At 41.8% G+C, this 27,831-nt stretch overlaps 2 protein-coding genes across 11 annotated transcripts in view; both read right to left on the minus strand.

Annotated features, from left to right (window-relative positions):
* ntng1a (netrin g1a) overlaps positions 1-4,595 on the minus strand; it is a 157,949-nt gene extending 153,354 nt beyond the window's left edge. For 2 of the 10 annotated variants that reach the window (XM_041862227.2, XM_041862231.2), the window contains exon 1: positions 4,341-4,589. The gene's annotated coding sequence lies outside the window, so the exon portion shown is untranslated. Of the gene's footprint in view, positions 1-1,582; positions 2,561-4,340 lie in introns of those variants that run through there. The other 8 variants (XM_041862233.2, XM_041862232.2, XM_041862235.2 and 5 more) reach the window with 5 other exon arrangements.
* A 4,434-nt stretch (positions 4,596-9,029) lies between these two features.
* On the minus strand, positions 9,030-10,811 carry prmt6 (protein arginine methyltransferase 6). The gene has a single exon (XM_041861383.2). It carries the CDS (start codon positions 10,773-10,775, stop codon positions 9,720-9,722), a length of 1,056 nt encoding a protein of 351 aa, XP_041717317.1. The 5' UTR covers positions 10,776-10,811; the 3' UTR covers positions 9,030-9,719.
* Positions 10,812-27,831: the final 17,020 nt, after the last annotated feature.

The raw sequence follows: 27,831 nt of genomic DNA on the forward strand, positions 1-27,831 counted from the left end.
GTGTGTGTGGAGCTGTGTGTGTGGAGCTGTGTGTGGAGCTGTGTGTGTGGAGCTGTGTGTGGAGCTGTGTGTGTGGAGCTCGGGGCATCTGTTACTCCTGCGCCACATACAGAAGCGTACTGTAGCAAACTAGACAGCAGGGAAAAGGTCTACGCCTGCCACCACCACTACCACTCCTCCACCCTCTCTCTCCCTCTCTCTCCCTCTCTCTCCCTCTCTCTCGCCCTCTCACATTCTCCTCTGCCTTCCTTCGCCACCATGCACACACTTCATTGCGACATAGGAACACCTTATGCATTATTAAATACACTTTTCCTAAAAGGCTGCTACCATATTATTCAGCTTTCACAGTGGCATGCCTGCATGGCTACTCTACATGTCCACCTTCAACCCTTAGAATAAGCCCAGCAAGGTAACCCACTGGAAATAGAGAAAATGTGTAGTAATAGTACTACTACATGTATAATGGCTGATATTATTACAATGAGCTTTATCAAAATCCAAGGTACTTTACAAGCAATGTATAAAATAAAGTAGCCATGTCAAAATTATAAGGTAAATACCATAGCAAGTGCACGTGTTACTATTGGAAACATGGCAACATAGGTGGACTGAAGGAAATGATTAAAATGATTATTGCTCTTCTTACCAAATTTGATCAACATCTTAATCTAAGGGTGAACATAATATAATTTAGTATCATATCTAATATATACCTTACAATTAATAACTCTGTTGTAACATATATCCATGTGTGCACATTACTGCACTTGTTTTAAAAGTTCTGTGAAATTAAATTGGCATACAGGAATGATTTGTCAATAATAATTATTAATATTATTATTAAAAACAAACAAAAACGAACAAATATGTTAGTAGGCCCTGTATTAGAAATATAAATAATGTGTAACACCATCATGTATTTAACTAGTATGCCATAATATATAGGATATGTGATAATGTGAACCAAACTCAACTGTATAAAATACATAATACTGTCTCTCAGTCTGCAGCTTATTATTGACCATTATTATTAACCACATCTAATCAAAGTTAAGTAATACCCAGAGGATAAGCCTGGATTCGAAATGCACGGGTGAAGCACGGACAGAAAGGTGCTCTGAATAAAACAACAATTCAAACATCTCGTTATGCGTATCAATAGACTACACCAGGGTTCTTCAATTCCGGTCCTGGAGGGACGAAACACTTCTGTTTTTTATTTCTACCTGGTAGTTAATTGCACTCACCTGGTGTCCCAGGTCTGAATTAGCCCCTGATTAGAAGGAGAGGATGGAAAAACAGAGGTGTTTCGGCCCTCCAGGACCGGAATTGAAGAACACTGGACTACACTATAAGAAACTACAATAATCACCACTTCGATATGAGCCCAATCTAGGTTGGTTGCCAACAAAAGTTAAGCTACGATTCAGGAAGTATTGAAAGATGAGTCAGTTATTTAGACTACCTTCATACAGCATACAATGTTTTAACGAAGTTGACAACAATTGAACGAGTTACTTTAATTGTACAACATGCCTACAAAATAGACTTAGTTTAATAATAGCTTATGCGTACTTACATTTTTAGGTTTGCCTCAATTCACCGTGCACAGTCCAGTCTTTGTAAGTGTTCAACAAGTTCAGCACTGATCACAGGAACCTCTTTAAGATGCGCATGTAAATCTTAATGTGATGAGTTCGGGAGAAAAGGGATGCTAAAAGTTGATGACCGAAGAGTTAAAACAGGCTGAGTCTGGAGTGGAGGCAGCGATTGAATGGTCCCTCCGCGCGCACGTCAATCTTCCTGGAATCGCTGTGCAAGTGCAACATCTCTTTAGTGAAGAGACGGGATCTGAGGAGATTTTCTCCCACTTCAAAACAAATGACTGATCACTGTCTGGAGCTCTTAGAGCAGCACAGTCACACAAATAGGTGAGTATTTTGACAGTAGCCTATGTCCCGAGCGCCGCTGGTCATCATTCTGCCACGCGCAATTCCATTATCGCATTGTTGGAAGCAATAGAACAGCGTCCGCATCCGAATTTAAAAAAAGACCACCAGGAAAAAACTTTGAAAAGCGAAGGCTCCTTTGTCTTTAATAAAATGTCCGTTTAATCTGTATAATTTCTTAGATCCACAGCCAAGACATTTGATTCCTGTGAGCGGATATACAGTTATCTCTCGCTCTCTGAATCTCTCCCTCTCGCTATAGCCTACTCGTTACAGGCACTCAAAGGGGACATGAATCACAGCAATTAGCAGAGCTGCCGAGAATATCCTCCACTGTTCCCGCGCCACGCATCCCTCGCGCATTCCCATACACAGCACAGCTAGGCAGGAAACTGCTCAGTGGAGATGGCGGGTAAGAGATAGCGCACTTAGAGAGTCCGTTACGTTAAACCGTTCATTCATCCTCAATATTTACCCCCCAGCGCAGACCTCTTTCAGGACCAGTCTGAAACTCAATGGGGAGGATGTAGCTAAACTTAAAGGACAAATGACAGATCACTGTGAGCAGTGGTTCCCACTGCCTGCCACCACCTAACGGACAGAGCAGAGAGAGAGATATGAGAGATAAGCAATCTCTTCCAAATACGAGCTAATGTAGTGATTGCATCCCGTACCTCTACCAATAGGCATACATGTGTTCCGCAGGGTCCTAAAGGTAGCAAATAATTTGAATAACACTAGTTATTTAACTATTTAAAATTAAGTTGTTTTGGTGGTTTAGTTTAATGATATAGGCTAACTGTCAATGCGATGTAAACATAGGCTAGAGATTTGTAACATTGCGCGCAGAATATGCGCACTGGACTAAACCTTGTGGTGATGTTGGTAATTAACTTGGAGATGCACACATATGGACATGTAAATCAAACATATAGGCCTTCCATGCCTAAATACGGGGCTCGTGGGCCCCCAAATCTGTCCCGGGTTAAATGAATGAGGAGTTTGAAAATATGAGTATAGAGGTCTGTCAAGTGTAGACATGGGATGATGCGCAAAGCATGCACTCCACCCCATACATGACGTGCTCAAATTACAGCACACACACCCACCCACCAAAAACCTTAATGAGTCAGTGTGAGTTGCAGACAGTTTAGCAATGTCATTACACCTTGTGTAAGACTCCATCTGTTAGCTGCATTTTCACTGCAATTTACCGGACACTGGCAAGAGTCGAAACAACTGATTTCTACAGGGGATTGAGTCCGCAGCAATCTCTCACACCGTCAGGATATTAGCCTTGGGGAGGGCCCAGATGATATTAAAATTCGATCCATTCTGACAGTAAATCCTCCGGCGGTGGCGATGATCCGGAGGACAGAAATAAACAATCAAGACCAGAGATGGAGAGAGAGAGAAAGCACTGCAGTTATATCAATGACCCTGCTACTCCTGTTTTGACATCTAGGGCCGGTTTGGAATAAGAAAATGTATTTAAATGTTCTCCATTGAGTAGCAAAGGAGACCAGTCCCTATGGTTTACCTGTATAGAGGTCTCATTTAGGAGTAAATGTGGTCTGTTAGGCCTGTATGATTCACAAGTTTGAGAAAAACATCCTTGGGTGGCAGATGCTGACCTGTGGCCTGTGACATGAGAATTCTGTAGAATGTCAATAGGCCTAGTTTTGCCATTCTTGTGCTGGAGAATAAACTCCCAATTTACTCACACATTTCTATTGAAAGTTTCAAAAATTGCAATTAAAATCCGTGCTGAAAGTTGGAATATTTAATTAACCTAATTATTTTGTCACGATTTAAAATTTTAAATTGGAATTAAAAGTATGTTTTCCCTTACAGTGTCTCGCTGCACCCCTGTTGATGTCGATATGTTGTAATAAAACAGTAGCGTTATTATCAGCATTGTGCAATTTATATGAGGTGACGGAAGAAACCAATATGTCGAAATCAGGTCCCAGCACACAGCTCGCTTTATGAGCAGTGCAATACATACATCCATCAGACCTCTGATAGATAGTGAGCCCTTCAGTGAGGCATATGGCCTCAATTACCACACAGATATTCCCGAACAGCAAGTCTGCAACAACACTTTGGCAAGCTTTACACGACGCAGCAAACGCACAAATAAATCAAAGGTATAGGTTAGCAATTGAGAAGATTACAAATGCATACAACTAATCCACTGTACTTATATATTTATTTTTAAAGCATTATTTAATGAATCGACTGTGCTCTATTTTATCATAGTTATAAACTTTTCCTGTCAGAAGGCACTCTATCAAAGCATAAGGCGTATCATATAGCCGCGACCATCAACAAGTTTGTGCCCATCCCTTCAACATGCAAAAACCAAAACAAGTAAGTAGACCTTACCTTTTCGCTCAAAGCTTCATTCCGTATCCTTGCGAAGAATAGCGAAGATCATGTAACACAGCGATATATATCTTTTTTTAAACCGGGACATCGTTGTTCATGCGGAGAGACTGTCTGTGAAACGACTAGTTCTCTCCGTGGCTTCACCGGAATGGGGTGAGCGGAGGCACAGATGCCACCACTTCAGTTACAATGCCACTTCAGTTAGTGAAACAACAAGAAAAACACATGCGACGTCACACAGGGGTAAAGGGAAATAGTACTTTAAGTTCTACTTGACAAAAAAAAGTTGTTGATGACAAAAATAAAACGGCTATGACTATTGAGCACGTCTTTAATTCGACTTGCAGGAGGAGCGGTTATAGTACCGCGACTCATGAGTAGTGCTGCAGCATACTGACATGTAGTAAATTATCATGTCTACCGAGACACACACAGTTCAAGCATCTTTCAGTAGTGGAAACATCGTGTTTAATTGCTATAAAATAACGTGTTATGGGTATACTTCTGTGTGCCTGTAATAGTCATATAATAAGTCATGCAATGTCACAACTACGTTTTGTAAATCATCTCAAATCAAAAGATAAGGCTACAGAATACAGATTGAAAGTAAAAAATATCTAACACGTTACAATCACATGATGGTTGTGGAAGGTATAATAACATTGCATCTGAGGGTCTGTCAGAACACTTTTTAGCAAACAAAGATGGAAGCCAGCCAGCCACATGGGCTATTTTTGCTTTGACACAACATCAAATGTATCTAAATTAAGCATCATCCCAATCCAAACATGGAGAACAATTATTATCAAATTGTGTTAGTGTAATTTACTCTGCTCGAAATACATTACACGTGCACTTCAAAAGAAAAATATCAGAAGAAGTGTAGCTCTATGTAGACGCGTCAACTGTGCACTCACTTCAGCACCATGGACTGCTCCTCACGCGTTAACTGGGCAGCGCCGCTCATTTAAGACGCTAGACAGCTCCTCACGTGACAAAGCACAGTTGAATACTATATGGATCATTTTCTCACATACAGAATGCATTTAGCTTTTTAATAACACACACCTTGGTCCATGGAGAGGCTTTTCAATCTTAATCTACCTTTCAGCACGCGACTCGCCAAGGTCAACTCATCTGCCACGAACATACCTTCACATGCCACACAATAACCAGCATTGGAATAACACAGGCCATTTCATGCAACTCTCTTTTCCTGTAATGCCTAGTTTATGTCCACTTAGCTACACCAAGGACATAAGGGATTAAAAATACATTTTAATACAGATGGCATAGACTGAATATCTTTCTAAAAGTACAATTGTTCTCACTGCACCACCACAACTCAGAAGAAGAGAAGGAAGACAAATGTTAGTCTATTTAAAACAGTGCCTCAGGGTCAGTATACAATAACTAGGTGACCTGAACAGGAAGAATTTAAGGCCCTTACTTTAGTTATAGTCTTTCTTGGTCAGATAGGACTTGTGGCCTTACAATAACCTCTCTGTCTACAGAGGTTGTAATATCTAACAGCTATTAAACAATTACCTATAAAATATCTCACTGACAGAGGGGTAAAAATTGTACTTAAACGAGACATCAAATGTATTGTGGTCGGATGGATTGTAAAAACAAATTGTGATCCACTGGCCCCATTCCTTCTGTGATTGAAAATCTTCCGCAGCATCTATGTTTACTCACAGACTGCAGGCTGAGTATTGGATTTAACCTTGGTTCAATGGAGTGTACTGTTGCCTTCATCTGGTCGGCAAGCAAGTGGAAGGCAGTGAGTGTATTTGTATTTATTATGAATCCCCATTAGCTGCTGCCAAGGCAGCAACTACTCTTCCTGGGGTCCAGCAAAATTAAGGCAGTTATACAATTTAAAAAACATTACAATACATTCACGGCACACTAAGTGTGTGCCCTCAGGGGGTGACAGGCTTACTTAAAGTTTTTCTTGAAAAACAAAACAAAAAAAGACTGATTATCAGGAAGTGTTACAAGCGCTGGAACAAAATATGCCTCGGTTCGAGTCCCAGTCGGACAAAAACCCTGAATTTGCTACACAGGTGTCAGCAGTGGGATGGTCAGGATACCATAATACCAAGATTGTAGCAATTATGTCAACTGTAAGCCCAGTAATAGTTGTATTACTACAAAACTCTTATTATATTTATTCTTACTGTATAAGAGAACATTAAGCCCATGTGTTTTAGACCTGGCTAAAGTCCTTTCATCAAGTTCTACAGGCCTCTACTTATCCTGCATGGTGCTTTAAGCCAATAACTTAACTCCCCCAAATTGAAATATCATAATAAGTCAAAAAGAAGAAGAAAAAAAACTATACCTGAGAAGAATTACATAGGAGCGTAATCCATAAAGTGCATGATTGAAAAGGGATTAGAACCACACAGGCCCACACAGTTTGGTGGATTTGTACTTCACACACAGGCAAAACCTGTCTGCTTCGCTTCCTGCCGTAGGCTGATTGCGATTTGGCCATCCTGTTCGGGATTTACTTAACAGCACCAACCAACTCTGTCCCTGTTGTGATGTCTTGTTGTGTCCGTTCATGCAGTCATGCCTCACTGCATTCAGTTGGATGCATTTCTGACACACACAAACACACACACAAACACACACACACGATTCCAGCTAAGGATTTGAATGTGAAGTCAGTCACATTCATGGGCTGGGGATAAACAGATAAATGGGAACACATCATAGTATTTGAACAGCTTTACTGTGTGCATCAATGTTTGTGTACAAAAGTATGATTGAAACATAGCCTTATTGTAAAGCAGAAATAAGACAATGGAACAGTATTGGTGTGAGAAAAAGGTGTTCAGTAACTGTATGATCGAGATAACCCGGTAGAAAAAGGCTGGAGTGATTGGAGTGATTGAAACCTAGCCTTATTACAGTATTTAAAAGAAAATACAATAAAGGAAAGGCAGTAATGTTGGTGTGAGAAAAAAGGTGTAGGCTAAATGCATGATAGAGATTAGTGCAGTACAAGGTAGTTTGTAATATCTCTGTCTATAAAAAGCCTTACATCCAGGGCTACTAATGATAATGATGATCTCTCCAGGGCTTTGGGGAGACTAACACACAGCTCAGGGAATTGCTCTTCTAAATTAAGTTTTTGTATATAACATGTTTCCAATTTGTCAAAATATTGGCTACTGTAACTGGCCGGTGGAAAATGATTCCCGTTGGCTTATATATTGTAGGCCATTAGCATACCAGGCACAAATCGGAGATGGTGATCAGGGGGTCCGTCCCAAATGGCACCCTGTTCCCTATATAGTGCCCTACTTTTGGACAGGGCCCATATGGCTCTGACCAAAAGTAGTGCATTGTATAGGGAATAGGGTGCCATTTGGGACACAACCCAGTTCTGATATAAATTCAGTCAGGGATGTTGTATCGGGCTAAAAAAGGTCCCTCATAGACAAATAGGCCTACGATCAAATTCATAAACTCTACAACAATGCATACTATATAGATACTCTTCTCACATTAATGCATTTAGCTTTTTAATAACACATACCACCATGGAGAGGCTTTTTCAATCTTAATCTACCTCTGTTTCTCAGCTGTTTCACTTTCCTAGCGCCCTCCTTCCTCCTCTGTCTGTGGAGTTATAATGGGGAACGTAACATAATGTCAAATGTGTATTGTATTGTACTTCTAATGACTCACATTGTTCTCGCATAACAGCGGTTATCCTCATCAACTGCTGTCAGACGAGTCTTTGTGTTTCTCAGACTGCGGAAGACATTGTAACAGAGACAGAGGACCGTGAACCTTTGGACAGAGTAGCTGTTGCATACCCAGGAGCTCTAACATAGTGGATTCTCCTCTCCCCACTATAACAATGACTCCAATAATGAGTTAGATTAAGCACATTCTCTATTGATCCTCCTTACAAGACAAATAAACCGATTTAATGTTTCTACGCCCTTTCTATTTGTTTTCAAATGATTCAAGGCAAGGATGGGTTAGAATGAGTTGAGCGTTGAGCAGAGGACAGTGGCTGTGCATGCCAGAGTGTGATACGGAGTTCAGGAGCGTCTGGAAGCTAACACTGCACTTAACATTTCCAAAATCTGTGTTCCTGCCTTTAGTCTGTCTACTAGGCACTGGCAGGTTAGAAGACACCTGTGGCAACTAAGTGCATTTGAGCCAAAATGTTGCTGTGAAGTCACATTTAACTATGAGAGTCAATAAAGACTAACAAATAACAGCCTACATGTATATCCTATTTTTCTTACTAAAACCTGTGCCATGCACCTCCTGTCTCACACTGCATAGTATCATCAAGACAAAAACATGTTTGCCATGCCTTAATCATATACATTATCCTATCACACATGATCACCTTACTGTAAGCTAATGGTTAGACTCTGACTGGAATGAAAACTTAACTGTCAGAGAATGCTGGACATTTGTCCTCAACTGACCTGCATAGCAGTCTTTTTTGGGTAATATAATAGCATACATCAGGGAGGCCTAGAGAGGGTGTTTCAAAGTAGCCTTCAGTGAATGATTAGGTGAATCTATTAACTAGTTGTGGATAACCATTTGAATAACAATTAGGTAAAATATGACATCAGATTCAGTTCAATGGGTTCAAGTCTATGGAAGTAATGTGTACACAATAAAATAGCCTAGGCCCAGTGAGATGGAAAAACTGCAAATATTTATTTTTTTAAACTGGTAAACAGTTAATTGGTCTGGTATCTTGCCTATCTATATTGTACACGGTGCAAACAGACAAGAAATCCATATTGATAATCTCTGTCAGTGATCCACACACAGATTATGATGATTTTTGACAGGCCTATTGTACCAACTGCTGATGTCAATAACAGACACTTACAAAGACCTGAAATATAGCTCATACCTTTTTTAACATCTTTTATTTTATATAGCCCTTACCTTTTTTAACATGTCTTTTTTTAAATATATAGCCCTGACATTGTTACCTTGCTTCAACTGTAGGACCCGCTCATAGGGTAAAGAAAATGAAAATAAGTTTATATTAACATGAGAAAAAGTGAGTTGCATACAATTTCAATTGAGAGCTTGCAAAATATATTATTTGTTGATTTGATTTATTTAATTCCATCCACTTAAGTAATCAATTCAGATCAATTATGACAACATTTTGGCTCTCCTTCACAAGTTCAAAGACATCAGGAAACTCTGTAGCATAAACTACATAACAATAGTGGGATTCTTTCCATCATTCCTTCTTTACAATTTAAGCATTGGCCTACAATTAATTACCAAGTGTCCCTCTTTGCTGCTAAGCCAGGTTAATGTAAGGTTGACACTGCTTAAAGTGTCAAAGATTAGGCCTAAACACTACTGTTGAGCCTCTCCCGAATAACCATCAGGGATGGAGAAGGTCTTGGACTGTTTTTTGAGTTCCCCTATAGTGTAGTCCACGTGGATGCATATATGTCTGGAACTGTCCTCTGAGGGATACATGTTGACCTCGCCCACCACTGTGGTGTCCTGTCTAACATCCACCGGTTCATCCAGATACAACACCGCCTGCTTCCAGTGCGTCTCCTGTTTGAACGGAGATGTGGAGAGGACCAGGGGCTTCTCCTCGCCACCGGGAAAGGTTACCGTGAACCACACGCAGAGCGCGTTCACGGCAGACGAACCGAAACACTCGCACTTGAATGCCCCCTTCACGGATTTCAGCTGCTCCGCGGTAACCGAGTACAGATCCAACTCGGCGAACTTGGAGGGGTGGGAGAGCACGTCCTCTACCGTCACCAAGTTCACGGTGATGTCATTGCTCATGATGCATTTCCTGGCGAAGTCAGACATGCACGACATGTCCACGTCGTACTGGTCCTTCACAGTTGACCAGAAACTTAGCCGGTCCTCCACCACCAAGTCATTGATGGGTGCAATGTACAGTTCAGCCTTGGAAGGTAAAATAAGGCCGCCGGCTTTAAGCCATTTGTCGCGGGCGAACAGGACAGAATTCAGCATAGATTCGTGAAGCAGCGCGTACCCCATCCACTCGCTTACTATCACGTCCACCTGCTCCGGCAAATCGATTGTCTCCAGAGTCCCTTTAATCACATCAATTATGTCTTCCATCTTATTGTGTTTAACGATTTTAACAGCTTGATCAGCGATTGAACTAGCCTCCACCGCGTAAACTTTCCTGGCCCCGGCTTGGGCGCAAAATATGCTTAGAACACCGGTTCCTGCCCCGACATCCAACACTACTTTCCCTTGAATCGAACTGCTGTTCCGCAGTATCCCTGTCCTGTACGTGTTCGTCCGGACAGTGTCTGCAATCATTTCCTCGTGAATGGTAACATCAGAATAGCTGTCAAAGTACAGGTTATCCTGCACATTTTTGTCTAATTTCCTTTTCTTTGTGATGTGGGACATTTCGCTTGCCCTCAAATTCTTGTTATCACGTTGGAATTTCAGTGCATTAAACTTCCGGAAAGAGGAAACGGGTTGCATCATGGTCTTTGAAGTTTTAGAAGCAGTCGAAATCGTAGATGTGATAGCTATTTGCGTTCTTAAGAACTACATTTCCCACAAGTAAAATGTGAACCGTCAAATGACAGTGGTCGCAATGCGTTGTTTGATGCCGCGTTCATAACAACTGGGAGCTCAGAACTCGGAAACTCCGACTTCCGACATCTGTGCGTTCAAAACAACTGGGAACTCGAAAAAAAAAAAAACGAGCTCCGACTGGGAAAAATCGATTTGAACGGTCATCCAACTCAGAATTCCAACTCTTTCTAGAGCTCTGACTTTCTGACCTGAAGATCACTGACGTCATGATTTGACCACGTATTTTTCCTAGTTCCCAGTTGATTTGAACGCGGCATCCCATCATTCACCGATTGATCAATGGATGACATGAGTAGCAGGACATTACATTTACATTTACGTTTACATTTACGTCATTTAGCAGACGCTCTTATCCAGAGCGACTTACAAATTGGTGCATTCAACTTATGATAGCCAGTGGGACAACCACTTTTTTTATGGGGGGGGTGTAGGTAGAAGGATTACTTTATACTATTCCAGGTATTCCTTAAAGAGGTGGGGTTTCAAGTGTCTCTGGAAGGTGGTCAGTGACTCCGCTGTCCTGGCGTCGTGGGGGAGCTTGTACAAGTGCCTGGATTAGGACCTGTGCCGCTTTCTGTGTAAGGTAAGGTCGTACTCTGCGAATGTTGTAGAGCATGAACCTGCAGGATCGGGTCACCGCTTTGATGTTAGCGGAGAACGACAGGGTGTTGTCCAGGGTCACACCAAGGTTCTTTGCACTCTGGGAGGAGGACAAAACGGAGTTGTCAACCGTGATGGCGAGATCATGGAGTGCGCAGTCCTTCCCCGGGAGGAAGAGGTTCAGTTTGAGGTGGTGATCCGACATCAAAGATCATCTTGAAGAATAGTGACAAACATGTTTTGATATTGAAAAATATGTGACAACTGAATGTTCACAACCACAACCATCCATATCAAATGCAGCATGAAAGAAAACTATCATCCATATTTTCTTCACTCCTCATCATCGTCTTATATCTTATGGTGCTTTCAAGACAATTGGGAACTTGGAAAAATAAGAGGTCAAATCATGATGTCAATGGTCTTGAAGTTGGAAAGTCGGAGCTCTACAAAGAGGCCCGTGCTCCCAAGTTGGAATTCCGAGTTGGCGGACCTTTCAAAACGATTTTTCCCAGTCTGAGCTAGTTCCCCCCCTCCCCACACACACACAGGTAGCCTGGCTGGCCCCATGCCAGGCCCAATCAGATCTTCACCACATCCCCCAATATGATGGATGACATGATTTCCCATTAACCTTAACAAAATGACAATACATCATCATCGCCTGTCTCTCTACAAACAGAGGAGTAGCTACAAAGCTGCTTTCTCTCTGACAAGCTGTAATTTTTTCTTCACCTTAGGTTTGCCTGTATGTGCTGCTTCTCTTGTTTGTGATGAAGTCTCCTTGTACATTTCCTATCATGGAGGGCAGTGTTGTCTATCTTGCTTTCTTCCTGCTCACTCTCTCTCTCACAGACACACACACACACTAAGATAACACGTGTTTGCATAAAATCACCCCTATTATAATGTAATTTCCCAATCTCAAATTATTGGGGGATAAAAAAAAAATGTTTGCTCAGATGTGAGCACCTGATCTCCTTTAATTAAAGTTGTCTATCCCTGTTTGCTGATCTAAACCACAGGCTCACTGGAGTCTGATTGGTGAATCTGATGGACTGCCAGGAGGGAAGGCATTGTGTTCACTGGGCCTGAAACATGTTGAAACATTTTGGAGATGTTAAAGCGGGGAGATAGAAGAGAAAAGCAGGGGAGCTGCTGGTTGGTCAACCATGAGTACAGCTAGAGGAAACCAAATCACTTTGGAAAAATCGATTACCTACCCGCCCAAAGCTGATCTTTATTTTCTTCTTCTTTTTAAGCTCAAGAAGTTGTTTGTGAAGGACTCATTACATCATGCTGAGACAGACAGCAAGAAGGAAGAAGAGAACTGAGTGTGTGTGAGTATGACTGGTCTTTGTGTATATACAGTATGCTGGAGTTGTGAGGGTATGGGCATGTTTGTTGATGACCGTATACAGTACATGCCTGCATTTAGATGTCAGTATGTATGTGTTTCGTGTTTGGCATGTGTGTTTTAAGAGAAAGAGAGGCAGGTTTGTAGGTTCTGAGTGTGTAGTTTCAGAATATAAATAGGGGGGGGAGAGACAGACAGAGAGAGAACGAGACAGACAGAAAGAGAGACGGAGAGACAGAGAGAGATAGAAAAAGGTAGCGAGAGTAAGCAGGCTCTTTGTACTGGAAAACAGGATGTGGTGCCTCTTTTTGGGCAGCTGCTGTCAGTCTGTACAGTCCCCTAGGAGTAGCCTGACTGCTGTCAGCATGACCAGACTGTCACCTGCCTTAGCACCAGCCACACACACACGCACACGCACACGCACACACACACACACACACACACACACACACACACACACACACACACACACACACACACACACACACACACACACACAGGTCCTGTGTCCTAGCAATCAGTCTCAGTGTCATGATCCCCCATTCCAGAAAACTAGCATGCTGAGTAACAGACACTGGGATGCAATGGCCGACTATCGATCATTTCCAGGGATCAATAGGAGAGTACTTTGATATTTTACTCTAATAGAACGGTGTTACATTAGCGAACAGTGGTCTGTCGTAAAACAGCTTTTCCTTTTAAACAAAACATTGATTATTGTTTTCAATTGTTCTCTCTGTTTCCATGACAAACACAGTTCTCACACACAAAACATGTTTTTTTCTGTCTAGGACCTGAAACAGAGGAGAAAGCATATCTAAAACAATAGGAAACACATACACACAAGCACAATAAATCAGAGCTATTATCAAGCGCAAATATATCGAATTGTCTTGCAGCAGTTTGGATGAGTAGTAGTGGAGGTTGTGGAAGCGCTTTCTATAACTCCTCCTCCATCATCATCCCTCTCCCTCCCCATCATCCCCTGCCCCTCCTACCCCCCCTCCCTCCCCCCCCTCCCTCCCCCCCTCCCTCCCCCATCATCCTCCTCCCCGTTCTTCCCCTCCCTCCCCCATCCTCCCACTCATTCTCCTGACCAGTTGCTGTGACAGGATCTTGGCCCGTCAATCAAGGCCCCATGAATCAATTCAATAATTACATCCACTTTCCCCGAAGACCTGCTTCCCCTCCTTCCTCGTGTCAGTTACATTAGACTGCAATAAGATTAAATTACTAAGTACAACCTGCAAATATGACAGACACCAAGTAGGCAGGGAGAGAGAGACGCTGACTGCATCACAATATCTCCTCCGTATAATTTGTATCTATACTACAATTGGAAATATGCATGATTATTCACAGATGCTATTAGACATCTCACATCTTGTCCTTTTTTAATATTCAATCAACATGCTTGTACGTTGTTGTAATATATGCATTACAACTATGTTCTCCCAGGTTTCCAGATTATGATCAACTGTATGTTGTGTGTATGTTTGTAATTCACATTCAGTTCAAAAAACGTTTATATCCTCTTAAGGGAACTTTTATATGTAGTGACAGTTTGGTACATACAAGACACATAACAACATACACGACAACAACATGTACGGTCATGTTTCAGTCTTTTGATATAAAGTGTGCAGAAGCCTTGTGTGCCTTTATACTCCATCCGCTCTTCCAGTCCGCCTCCATATCAACTTAACCACTGAACCACCAAGTCAAGTGAAGACAACAGTGCTAATCAAATATCCTGTAAAAGCAAAGGTGGCTCAGGTTTTAAGTGCTCCAAATGGATTGTGGTGAACAGATCATGATGGTGCACTTAAAGAGAAGTGCTTAATGCTCTGAGTTGTTAAAACAGAAATAGCCACAGAAGGGTTAAATAATTGCCCTAAGCTCAAGTTTTTAATTGAAAGACATGCAATATGGTATAGACCAGTGGAGGCTCCTCGGAGGAGGAAGAGGAGGACCATCCTCCTCAGTGAATTTCATAAAAATAAAACACTGACTTATTCAAGGGTTTTTCTTTATTTTTAGTATTTTCTACATTGTAGAATAATAGTGAAGACATCAAAACACATATGGAATCATGTAGTAACCAAAAAAGTGTTAAACAAATCAAAATATATTTTATATTTTAGATTCTTCAAAGTAGCCACCCTTTGCCTTGATGACAGCTTTGCAAAGTTAATTTGTGGAATTTCTTTGAGCCAATCAGTTGTGTTGTGACAAAATGTCTTGTATGTGATGAAATGTTTTCCACACACATAGCTACGTGTAGCCTACTTGGATACCGGGTCCCCACATTTCCCACTCTCCCACGCTGAATAGACTGTAGCTACAGGTCTCTTCTCGCAGGCTCTATTTCCCTACGTAGGAGTATTGCGAATCGTAGGTCAGGATTTTTGACCTGGTTACATGTACATTGAACAACACAGCAGCTTTTCGGCATGTTTTGTTATTTCTGTATAACAAAAAATCGATGATAAAGTTGGCTCTTTTACAATGTGGGTCAATAAGAAACAATGTTTGTTTTCCACAATTTTTTGTGGGCGTGGTCGAGGGGAATTCCTTATTATTAGGTGAATATCGAGTCGGCATGTATGGCGAACTTTCTCAAACGAGGCATTTGTGGTAAATGCATGGGGTCCACAATTTTATATGAACCTCAGCTATTCTGTGTTGCATCTGATTTTCTGTTATTTGTACATTGCATAAGCGTAATTGATAGGACCATAGGACACACCCTGAAGCATAGATACATGCATATTCAAGTCACATGCTATAGTATTACCAGGCGTGCAGGGCAGGCTATGTGTGGACAGTAGGCACACAGCAGGCTATGTGTGGACACCACAGGGAAATGGCCAATTAGCATGCAGGTGATAATTGGAAGGATAGCAGACATCTGTCTTGGTTTTATTAAAAACTCAGATAGGGAACTATTCATTCAAGATCATCTGAGGTCAAGGAATGAAATTATATAGATAGACATCCTCTCACTAACAATGTTTATATAATATATTGAATGTATAGAGCAATGCAATGATGGGCAGTATCTTATGAACAGCCAGAGAAACATAAGCCTATAAGGAAGACTGCAGGGTACAATTAGAAAACATGAATGTAATAGTCTGACAATTCAGCCCTTTCAATATCTACAGTGCTGTAAGTGTTTAGAGAACACATACAATATAACGTCACAGTATTAGTTTAAATAACAAACATAGGAAGAGTTTTTATCCTCTCAATAAAAAGGCTAGACTGGGAGCAGCTCTGAGGAGATGAGGTCCTTTAGGTTTCTCCTCAACACTGACATGGAGGTTGTGAAAAACAAAATCAATGCTTTTCAGTCTGAGATGTGGGCGGCAGTGGCAGCATCAGCAGTGTGTTCAGTTCTCTCTCTCTCTGCTGTGAATACAGTAAGTCGTTCTGTCTGTCTGTCTCCCGGGTGCAGACTAGACTAGTGAAGGCCGTTATGAGGAAACTCTGAAGTGTCAATCATGTCTGGAGTGGCGTGGGCCCCGCTGTCTGAAAAGTCTGAGACCATATTCAAACTGTTGGTCCAGACTCGTAATGGAATGAAAGAAAACAGAATATGGCTAAGGACACCTACGGGGGATGGAGGGAGGGAGGGAGGGAGAGAGGGAGAGAGAGAGAGAGAGAGTGCATGTGTATGCGTGTCTCACTGTCTGTGTGTGTTGCCCTGCGTGCTTGCATGTGTGCATGTGTCTGTTTGTGAGAGAAAGGATGATTCAAATAACATTCTAAATCCATCATTATCATACCTGGTGTGTCATTTGGCTCAATTAAAGCAGCTAGTCTAAATTGACATGGATTTGTAGCAGATCCACATCCTTATGGTGCTGGAAACAAAGCAGTTCCTGGAATGATATTGGTGCATTTTTTGTGCTAAAAGTGCAGTGGTGTTCTAGACTTCCTCCTACTGTCTGTCAACTGTGGCAGGCATGCTAGACGTTTAGCTGTACAGTATTGCTCTCTCTCATCCTTTTAGAAAAATCCATTCTGGTACATTAGCGCAACGTCTAATTGGTAGGAGCTGTGTGTCTAATTGCATGCATTGATTCGTCCACAAACCTCCTCCACTTGAAATTAAATTTATAAAATGACTTTAAAATAGATAAATAAAATAAAAGCGTTAATTTCATATTCAGCTGAATTTCTGATGGTTCTGATGCAAAGAAAGGATTTGAAACAGCAGTCATTTCATTACTTGAAGTGCTGCATGCAATCAAATTTAATTGCATTTCAACTCTGCATTTCTATAGAAATTGTGCCAATAGTAACCTCCTTAGTCTTTCACTACAACCTATTCAGTACTCTGTTGGAGACCATTGGAACCAGACTCGCATTAGGGCTCCATTTCCCCTCATAGATATTAAGTTATGATTTCTCGGATATCTCTCATACCTTCATAGGGGTGCATGTTTTCTTATCAAGCGTATGTTTGTTTTCTAGTACTCCCAGGCGTGCATGTTTTTCCCTAGAATGCATCGCTCCATACATCTGTTTAGCCAGATGGGACAGAAGTGTACACTCTTGGGAAATTCTGTCCTTGATTATATGGATGCCTATGTAAGCAGTGTTTTTTATGAGCGCGAGCAACGTGGTGACATCAAAACAGATTCTAAAACAGAAACAAACACATGAGGATTGTGGCTGATTTGCCAGTGGACACTGTCTGGAGGAGGACTGCATGTCTTTGACAGAAAGTAATCAGGTTTTCTTTAGGTATGCAAGACATGTTGAAGGTTTATAGACCATTACATTATTAATTAACACACCCACCTTCTCTTTAATAATACATGATAGTCACACGTGTGCGAGCACGCCAGCCACATGCACAAACAAATGCTATTTGCCATGCAATGCAGCTGAAGTAACATAGCTAACTATTTTCTTGCTTATTGTGAAGTGGAGGAAAAAAAGAAATTTACATTTACACTTACAAGACCTGTATGCTATGGATGTGTAGCTATGTAGCAAATCTGTGTAAATATTAATTCAGAACAGTGGTTTTAATTGTTCTATAATGCTTCCACTGGTTCATCATTAATCCCCAAGAAATTGCAGAAAATGACTGAGTGAAGGAAATGCCACAAACTGTCAAACTGCTATTATGGAATGAAAGTCCTGCTTCAGTACTACTCCACATTGAACCACAGCCAGAGGATGGGTACATTACAGGCACATTGTTGTTTTGCTGTTCTCATTTGTTGCTCAGTACAGGCATTGTGAAAAACACAAGGCTCGTTGTCAATGAATTGCGTGGTAGGCTATCCATTGGTGGCTTCTGATGTGCACGAGTGATGTAGTGATGTCCCATTCCTCAGGAAAATGTATCTCTCCCTACCACTAGTTGCTCAGTTTTCTAGTGCCACTCCCCCACCGAGAGAGGGGGGGGGGGGGGCTATGGGGGGGTATTGGGATTGAGACAGTGTGGGAAAAACATCCCTCTCTCAGAGACAAAGAAAGTAAAACACGACAGGCTATTTTGGCTGTGAAGTTCTGAAACTCTTCATCCGTAGCATGCTCTGAGTAGCACAAAGTAGAATCTTGCCTAAGGGACAGTAAAGTGACCCGGCCTGACCCTTAGCATGGGGACTATGGGCATTAGCCCTGAGGGTAGTGCAGCCAATGTCCCCATACAGTCAGGACACCATCACCATCCATCCAAAAACCTTTCCCTCTCTTTCCTCTAAGAGAGAAAGCATAGCGAGGAAGATAAGCTTTTCTCTCCTGGTTCACACAGCCAAGTAAATATGATGTTAATGTGTTGGCCGTGTACAGCGAGTACTGTACCGTACTTTACTGCACGTCTTGTCCTTGTCTGCTCACTAGACTAATGTAAACCCCTACAGCTCTGTATGAGCATGACAGTCCAATGCAATATGTTCATATCTGTGTGAGATATTCCCTGTCTGTTGCTATGGGCTGATATTGTCCAAACACAATCAGAGATGTTTTGCTACAATAGATCTACAGTATTATATGAAATTCTTTCATTTTCTACTCCTTTATTGGGAGTCCAAGGAAACATAATTCCACTGCTACTGTACTTCCTGAAAACAAAGACATCATCTATCGTATCACAACAGTCAGACTGAAACAGCAACAGCAGCTCCATTCTCTGATCTCTAATTGGTCAGCTATAGTGTGGACTGGAGGTACCAGAGGGAAACATACGTTTCCTTGCTAAACTGCTGCTTCGGGCCTCTGCACAGGGCACTTAGTTAAAACTTGGTCATTCTCCCTCCTCCCTGCCCCTCGGGAATGGTTAGGAGTCTGGCACTGTGTCTGTGAGGAAGCAGGGAGGCAGGGAGGAGGCGAGGAGGAGCGTGCTCTAAATGACAGTGTTACGATGTGAGGTATTGGGACACAGTCAAGATGGCAGGCTTCACAGCGTGGTGTTAAGCAAAACCTCTCTGCATCTGGCTAATACGCTGTAAATAATAGTCTGGCTCCGTAGCTCCCTTTTCTCTGGAATCAGCCCAGCATAATAAAAGGGAACATTAAGCTGGATCAACCCTTTTTAACAGCGTTCCGAATGGGTCCCCCTTGGAATGGTGTCCGATTCTCTACACTCGGCCTAAATAGCCTGATAAAGATGTGATGTACCGAACGGGAAGGAACACACTCACAATGAACCTCAAATAGTTTTGTTTTTTCTTTCTTATTTTTTTCATTTAAATGAAAGAGAAATACACTGTTTCTTTACTGCGTTTCCAGCATGTTCTGTGGCGGTAGCCTCCTATTAAATTCATTCTCATGAGTGAATCTCCCTCACTTGACTGTACCTCTGGTTACCAAGTAGGTTTGTGAGTGTGAAAACCTCTCAGAGACTCAGAGAGTGATGGTAATGAAATGAATGTACCTGTTAGAGATGGATCCATCCAGGAGACCTTTACAAGGTGAATACCCTCTCAACACCTCATATTGTATATTAATTCAGAGCTGCTGGAGCCTGGAGGCTCAGCAGGCAGGTGCTGCAGCTCTAAGTAACACAGAGGTGGTCTCTGAGGCTGGGGTAGTGTTGAGTCAGGAGGTGGGGGGGGTCTGGAGGAGCTGGAGCTGGGATTGAAACCTGCCGACTCCACCACCAGCATCACCCCCCTATGGGTTTAGAATTGTTTGTCTCGGCAGGGAATGTTGATGAGGTGGTGCGCAGAGATAAATAAAGATGCTTTCATGCCCACACTAGATGGAAATTAGGTATACTGATGGTGTGTGTGTGTATGTGTCCATCCGTGTCCCACAGGACACACACATGATGTCTATAGACAACACAAGGCTAAAATAGAACAGCAACCCATGTTCAAGTCTAGCTTGCTTTACCTACCTATGAGATATGCAAATATATTTGCATGATAACTACACGCAAGGGATAATCAACAAGGTGCTATGCGTTCTATGGAAAATCATGCACAATGTACAAGGTGTGTGCCACTCCGCTACGCGTCCCTTCGAGCTTGTTGAAGTTATTAATTACACTTTGGATGGTGTATCAATACACCCAGTCACTACAAAGATATAGCCCAGTTGCTGGAGAGGAAGGGATTTTACCATGACGCCAATGGTGACTTTAAAACTGTTACTACGTAATAATTATTTATCATGAGAGGGACATAAACAATAACTAGTAATGCTGCATACTCCAAGAAAGGTTAAAATCTCACCATTCTGGTAAAAATAGTTATAAATTGCTGAGGTGTAGTCAGTCATCCATTCTCACCATATTACTGGCTGTCAAGCTGCATTGCCCAGGCAACAGATCACGCAACACAGTTTGAGAAGCTGGAAACCAGGAAATGTATTTTGCTGCTTTCACAAAATACAGAAGCCAACTTTATAAATGATCTCTTTTTACGTATAATATCTGAAAATGTAGCTAGCTAGACTCTTTTACCCGTATACATGGATGAACGCTTCTCCCTCTCTATCACGGATGCCATGGTTGCCCTTTGCTTGAAGATGTAATCCGGAGACAGGTGTTTTATACAACAGCCTTCTGTGTGTTCTCTTTTCGACTCCCTCTGCATATTTGCAATCAAACGCCTGAATTTTCTCCCTATCCTTAACTATCATACTCTGCTTCCACCGGGCATTCCACTGATTTCAAAACCCGGTCCTCCAGAAAGTGGAGAGTGGAGAGCATTAGCAACCTTATTATAGTTCTTCGTGATATCTTTCAAAAAAGCAGCGTTAGAAAGGAATACCTACACATACTGAGCAGCTCATGTTATGGACAGAAGCGTGCTACATGGCAGACCAATATATCCAGCCCATACATTATTTCAGCCAATCATGGCTAGCGGGAAAGTTCCTGTCTTTTTCCGTGGCTAAACCAACTAGGCTCGTAAAACAAGTTTGTTATTATGGAACATGAAAGTTCACATGTTCCAAAAGGCATTTCTGACAAAAAATGCATTTTGATAAAAATAAAATGTTTACCTTCAGATGCCTCTCCTGTGAAGTAGTGATGCACGACATATGCGTAGTTTCCTGAAACGAGTCACATATTTTCTAAAAGTCTCTCTTGATCAAAACGCCTGCCCCCCTTCTTGTGAACGTTTTACAGAGCTCTAGCTTGGCTTCCAGAACTGGTTACGAACTCGCCTTTCATCTTATATTAATATTGTCCGTCTATGACAAACAGAAAGTGTTTTTTGTTTAAAATCTATGAATTATTTTAGATTACTGGCTTTAAATTGATTTCTGAATGTGCTAAGCGACAAAACCACACTCTCCTGCTGCGTTATGAATTAAGGATTCCAGGCATATGCGTTGTTAGTGGCTGTGAAGTAGGGTTCAGCCAGGATTTGATGGACAGTTGGAAGAGCGAATGAAATGGTAGGAGGGACATCCCAGCTTCAAGTGGTGTCAGATTTCACATCCTGCTTCATACAGGCAGAAGATACATACTCCTATGTCCGTGAGAATCAGGGCTACCGCTCAATGCTAGCCATTTTGATTTATGGTGTCTACAGATCGATTTATAAGCGATAATTTAGGTCGGAACCGGCACCAGAACCACACACGGGGACTTTACATCGAAAAAGTTGTAATAGGAGAAAACTGAGGATGGATCAACAACATTGTAGTTACTCCACAATACTAACCTAAATGACAGAGTGAAAAGAAGGAAGCCTGTATATTCCACGACAAGCATCCTGTTTGCAATAAGGCACTAAAGTAAAGATTTGGCAATGAAATGAACGTTATGTCCTGAATACAAAGCGTTGTGTTTGGGGCAAATCCAATATAACACGTCACTGAGTACCATTCTTCATATTTTCAAGCACGGTGGGGGCTGCATCATGTTATAGGTACAGTGGGGAAAAAAAGTATTTAGTCAGCCACCAATTGTGCAAGTTCTCCCACTTAAAAAGATGAGAGAGGCCTGTAATTTTCATCATAGGTACACGTCAACTATGACAGACAAATTGAGAAAAAAAATCCAGAAAATCACATTGTAGGATTTTTTATGAATTTATTTGAAAATTATGGTGGAAAATAAGTATTTGGTCACCTACAAACAAGCAAGATTTCTGGCTCTCACAGACCTGTAACTTCTTCTTTAAGAGGCTCCACTGTCCTCCACTCGTTACCTGTATTAATGGCACCTTTTTGAACTTGTTATCAGTATAAAAGACACCTGTCCACAACCTCAAACAGTCACACTCCGAACTCCACTATGGCCAAGACCAAAGAGCTGTCAAAGGACACCAGAAACAAAATTGTAGACCTGCACCAGGCTGGGAAGACTGAATCTGCAATAGGTAAGCAGCTTGGTTTGAAGAAATCAACCGTGGGAGCAATTATTAGGAAATGGAAGCCATACAAGACCACTGATAATCTCCCTCGATCTGGGGCTCCACGCAAGATCTCACCCCGTGGGGTCAAAATGATCACAAGAACGGTGAGCAAAAATCCCAGAACCACACGGGGGGACCTAGTGAATGACCTGCAGAGAGCTGGGACCAAAGTAACAAAGCCTACCATCAGTAACACACTATGCCGCCAGGGACTCAAATCCTGCAGTGCCAGACGTGTCCCCCTGCTTAAGCCAGTACATGACCAGGCCCGTCTGAAGTTTGCTAGAGTGCATTTGGATGATCCAGAAGAGGATTGGGAGAATGTCATATGGTCAGATGAAACCAAAATAGAACTTTTTGGTAAAAACTCAACTCGTCATGTTTGGAGGACAAAGAATGCTGAGTTGCATCCAAAGAACACCATACCTACTGTGAAGCATGGGGGTGGAAACATCATGCTTTGGGGCTGTTTTTTCTGCAAAGGGACCAGGACGACTGATCCGTGTAAAGGAAAGAATGAATGGGGCCATGTATCGTGAGATTTTGAGTGAAAACCTCCTTCCATCAGCAAGGGCATTGAAGATGAAACGTGGCTGGGTCTTTCAGCATGACAATGATCCCAAACACACCGCCCGGGCAACGAAGGAGTGGCTTCGTAAGAAGCATTTCAAGGTCCTGGGGTGGCCTAGCCAGTCTCCAGATCTCAACCCCATAGAAAATCTTTGGAGGGAGTTGAAAGTCTGTGTTGCCCAGCGACAGCCCCAAAACATCACTGCTCTAGAGGAGATCTGCATGGAGGAATGGGCCAAAATACCAGCAACAGTGTGTGAAAACCTTGTGAAGACTTACAGAAAACGTTTGACCTGTGTCATTGCCAACAAAGGGTATATAACAAAGTATTGAGAAACTTTTGTTATTGACCAAATACTTATTTTCCACCATAATTTGCAAATAAATTCATTAAAAATCGTACAATGTGACTTTCTGGATTTTTTTCCCTAATTTTGTCTGTCATAGTTGATGTGTACCTATGATGAAAATTACAGGCCTCTCTCATCTTTTTAAGTGGGAGAACTTGCACAATTGGTGGCTGACTAAATACCTTTTTTCCCCACTGTATGATTGTCATCGGCAAGGACTAGGGAGTTTTTTTAGGATAAAAATAAATGGAATAGAGCTAAGCACAGGCAAAATCCTAGAGGAAAACTTGGTTCAGTCTGCTTTCCAAAAGATACTGGGAGACAAATTCACCTTTCAGCAGGACAACCTAAAACACAAGGCCAAATACACACTGGAGTTGCTTACCAAGATGACATTGAATGTTCCTGAGTGGCCTAGTTACACATTTGACTTAAATCAGCTTGAGAACAACCAACTTGACAGAGCATGAAGAATTTTATGAAAATAAAATAATGTGCAAATATTGTACAATCCAGGTGTGCAAAGCTCTTAGAGACTTACCCAGAAAGACTCACAGCTGTATTAGCTGCCAAAGGCGATTCTAACATGTATTGGCAAATGGGTATGAATACTTATATAAATGAGATATTTCTGTATAAAATTTTCGATACATTTGCTAAACTTTCTAAAACATGTTTTATTATGGGGTATTGCATTTTTGAATTCAGGCTGTACCATTATGTGGTAATCAATTTTGAATTCAGGCTGTAACACAACAAAATGTGGAATAAGTCAAGGGGTATACTGTAAGTACTTTCTGAAGGCACTGTACCACAAACTCCAGAGGTGCATTATTGCTATTATAAACTGGTTACCAATGTAATTAGAACAGTAAAAATAAATGTTGTGTCAGACCTGTGGTATACGAACTGATATACCATGGCTTTCAGCCAATCAGCATTCAGGGCTCGAACCACTCGCTTTATAAATGTTTTTATAAACCGGGTAGTTTGGCTCCTGGATGCTGATTGGCTGAAAGCAGTTGTATATTAGCCAATATACCACGGGTATGACGCAAAACGAATTGTTTACCCTTCTAATTACATTGGCAACCTGTATGTACAGTATACTAGCAATAAGGCACCTCAATAAGGCACCGTCTTGTGTCCTGCCTAAGAACAGCCCTTAGCCGTGGTATGTTCGCCATATACCACACCCCCTCAGGCCTTATGAAACATTGAATTTGGTCTTACTGCTATTAGCCCATAGAAACGCATTGAATAACATATTCATACATGGCAAAACAGATAGTCAAAACATTTACAAAAAGGAAGTATGTTTTGAAGTGCCTGTCCTATATCTGAGAGATTTCTTTATTTAATTTTATTTAGGGGGGCACAACAGTACTTCCATACTTCCATTCAGTTATTAAACTGGTATCAAGTTACTTTCAGACGAGTCTTGTGAGGCGAGTCTTGTGAAGCTTGTTCGATGGTGGGGTCATATTAGTTTGTAGCCCAAACCCGTTCGGACTCTACAGACAGAAGTTGACACATTGGCTGTACCGACTTCAGACGAGTCCCGTGAAGTTTGTGAAGCTTGTGGGGGTCGTAGAGCAAAACAAGCGACATGTACGTGTTCGTGAGAGTCTCAGCCCAAACCATTCGGACGTTACAGACGATTTCCTGAGAAGACCGATTTCCGGGATGTCTCCTGGTCTGACAAACACCGCTGTTAAAGGGCGACTGCACTTTCTGATTTAGCCTTGATTTTCATCAATGCTTATTAAGAAATGCTAGCGGCCAAGACTGAAGACAAACGAGAGTTGTCTTGGGGGTGTGGTTTGATGTGGATGTTTCTTGGGTGTGTCTTTGCCATTAAATTACAACAAACAAGGGCAGTAGTGAGTACAGCAAGGTAAGCTAAGCTAGCTTTGCTATGGAGAGAACAACGTTTTTAATTTGAGGACTTCTCCCCTCCTGACTGACTTGCCATCTCAAGATGGTCAGCTAATTCAGTTCTATGTGTAGGCTAAAGCCTGCCCTGACCTTGTGTTTAGCCAAGCTGACAGCAGCTAGCTAGCATGGCTTGGTGATAGCTTCAGCTGGCTATCCTATCTAGCAGACACTTTTCTGTCAAATCAGTAATGGCAAGATAGCAAGAGCCAGTGGCTGGAATGTGTTCTACAGCACCTTACTACGAAAGTAGCTTGCAACTTAGTTTCAAAGTTTCATCACATCATGTAAATACATGTTACCGTGGAAATGCTATCACCTGTGAGTTGAATGCCCGGTCTTGAGTCAGCTCAGCTGTCCTACAACACAATATTCTATAACTGGCTAGTTTTGTCTCATCTCGTCTTATGTTCGCTGTTAGATCTTTCCCAGAGGGCAAATCCCAGAACTACTAATATCCCTACAACAGGTGTAGGCTACATGTGAAAATTGCACAAACATCATCCAGTTTGAGTGTAGATACATTTACATTTAAGTACTTTAGCAGATGCTCTTATCCAGGGGTTAAGTGCCTTGCTCAAGGTTACATAGACAGATTTTTTGGTTACTGGCCCAACGCTCTTAACCGCTAGGCTATCTTCTGCCTACCTGCTGAGTGTGTTTGTGTTAGAAAGACAAAACATTTTCTGCTGTAAATATCATATTGATGTGCTTATAAAGACAGTAATCGTACACTTACCTAGCAAATTAAAAACAAGTTGTGTGTAGAGTACAACTTCAGCTGTCTGACCAGAACTAGAATGACATTCTATTTGGCTATTTGGCCAAATCTAAGGATTTGGCTGTGTAACCACATACTGACATGCACAGTTCTCTGGGTGAGGTTCTGTCTTTAAGTCTCCAGTGGGTGATGAAGTCCCTTCCATCTATGTAATGTATGACAGGTTATGGACAGGTACAGTCAGCTGGCCGGAGGGGTGGAGTGCATGACACTCCATCCTGGATATGACAGTTTGCCTCAACCCATGGGTCCAGCAGGCAGAGTTCAATAACTGCAGGCAGATGTGAGATGCAGGAGGATGGCACTCTTCTCATACCTCTCTGTAGGCTACTGACCAATTCAAATCTTCCTCCAGGAGGAAGTAGCCTACAGAGTAATATGAGATGAGTGCAATTGCTGAACTTATGTAGATATTCTAAACAAAGTGTTTTGATAACTTTCAAGTGTAGCAGTTCCATGTAGAATAAACCGTACTTCACATAATACTGGCTACATGTGTTCTGGTAATATAACAATGTGCAAATATGATACCTTCTGTCAATTCAGACCTCAGTATCAATCTGTCTTCCAGTCAGAGGGCTATATTTCAAAAGCATATCTTCTGCCAATCTGTAGAAAAATGAGGAAGAGTTGATGAGTCACACACTCTATATATACTGTACATACATAAACTCCCAGTAGTTTATTGGGTAAAACACCAACGTTTCAGCATGACTGCGCCTTCTTCAGGGTCCCTCTCGTCACAAATACTGATCATGAAGGAGCCTGTCTTCAGTACCTATATCTGACCCAGCTCCTATATCACAGAGGGAGGGAGAGAAAGAAAGACTGTCACTGTACAGTCATGGAAGCCAACAGTAAAAACACGGTTGAACATAGCCAATCAGAGATCCTGATTCACATCTAATTCTCAAGGGACAAGTGCCAGCATGGCACTGACTGGTTGACATTACTCACCCGTGCCCAGGAGTAATCCATTGGCACAGTGGAAGGCGGCACCTCCTTAAAACATACAAGACACACATATACACACAGCACTGATTACATTATCAATGCTGGTTAGGTGAATTCCAGGACAGATAGTATTTTGACCACTGACCAGATCAATCGTGACCAACTTGATTCAAGTGTCCTCCATTACTCTGAAGCGGGACTGGTGTCTGGCCACTGACTCAGCTTTCTGTAACTGCTCCTGATATGGCTGGGGGATCCCACGATGCTGCTGAAAAATTCAAAAAAATAAATAACGGAAAAGTGGTGCGTGCATATGTATTCACCCCCATTGCTATGAAGCCCCTAAATAAGATCTGGTGCAACCAATTACATTCAGAAGTCACATAATTAGTTAAATAAAGTCCACCTGTGTGCAATCTAAGTGTCACATGATCTCAGTATATATGCACCTGTTCTGAAAGGCCCCAGAGTCTGC

Source organism: Coregonus clupeaformis, chromosome 34, assembly GCF_020615455.1.
Source record: "Coregonus clupeaformis isolate EN_2021a chromosome 34, ASM2061545v1, whole genome shotgun sequence".
NCBI lineage: Eukaryota > Metazoa > Chordata > Actinopteri > Salmoniformes > Salmonidae > Coregonus > Coregonus clupeaformis.

What these genes read in the sequence shown, in the direction of transcription:
- prmt6 (XM_041861383.2), bottom strand. Translation starts at nt 10,775, where the DNA reads ATGTCCCACATCACAAAGAAAAGGAAATTAGACAAAAATGTGCAGGAT.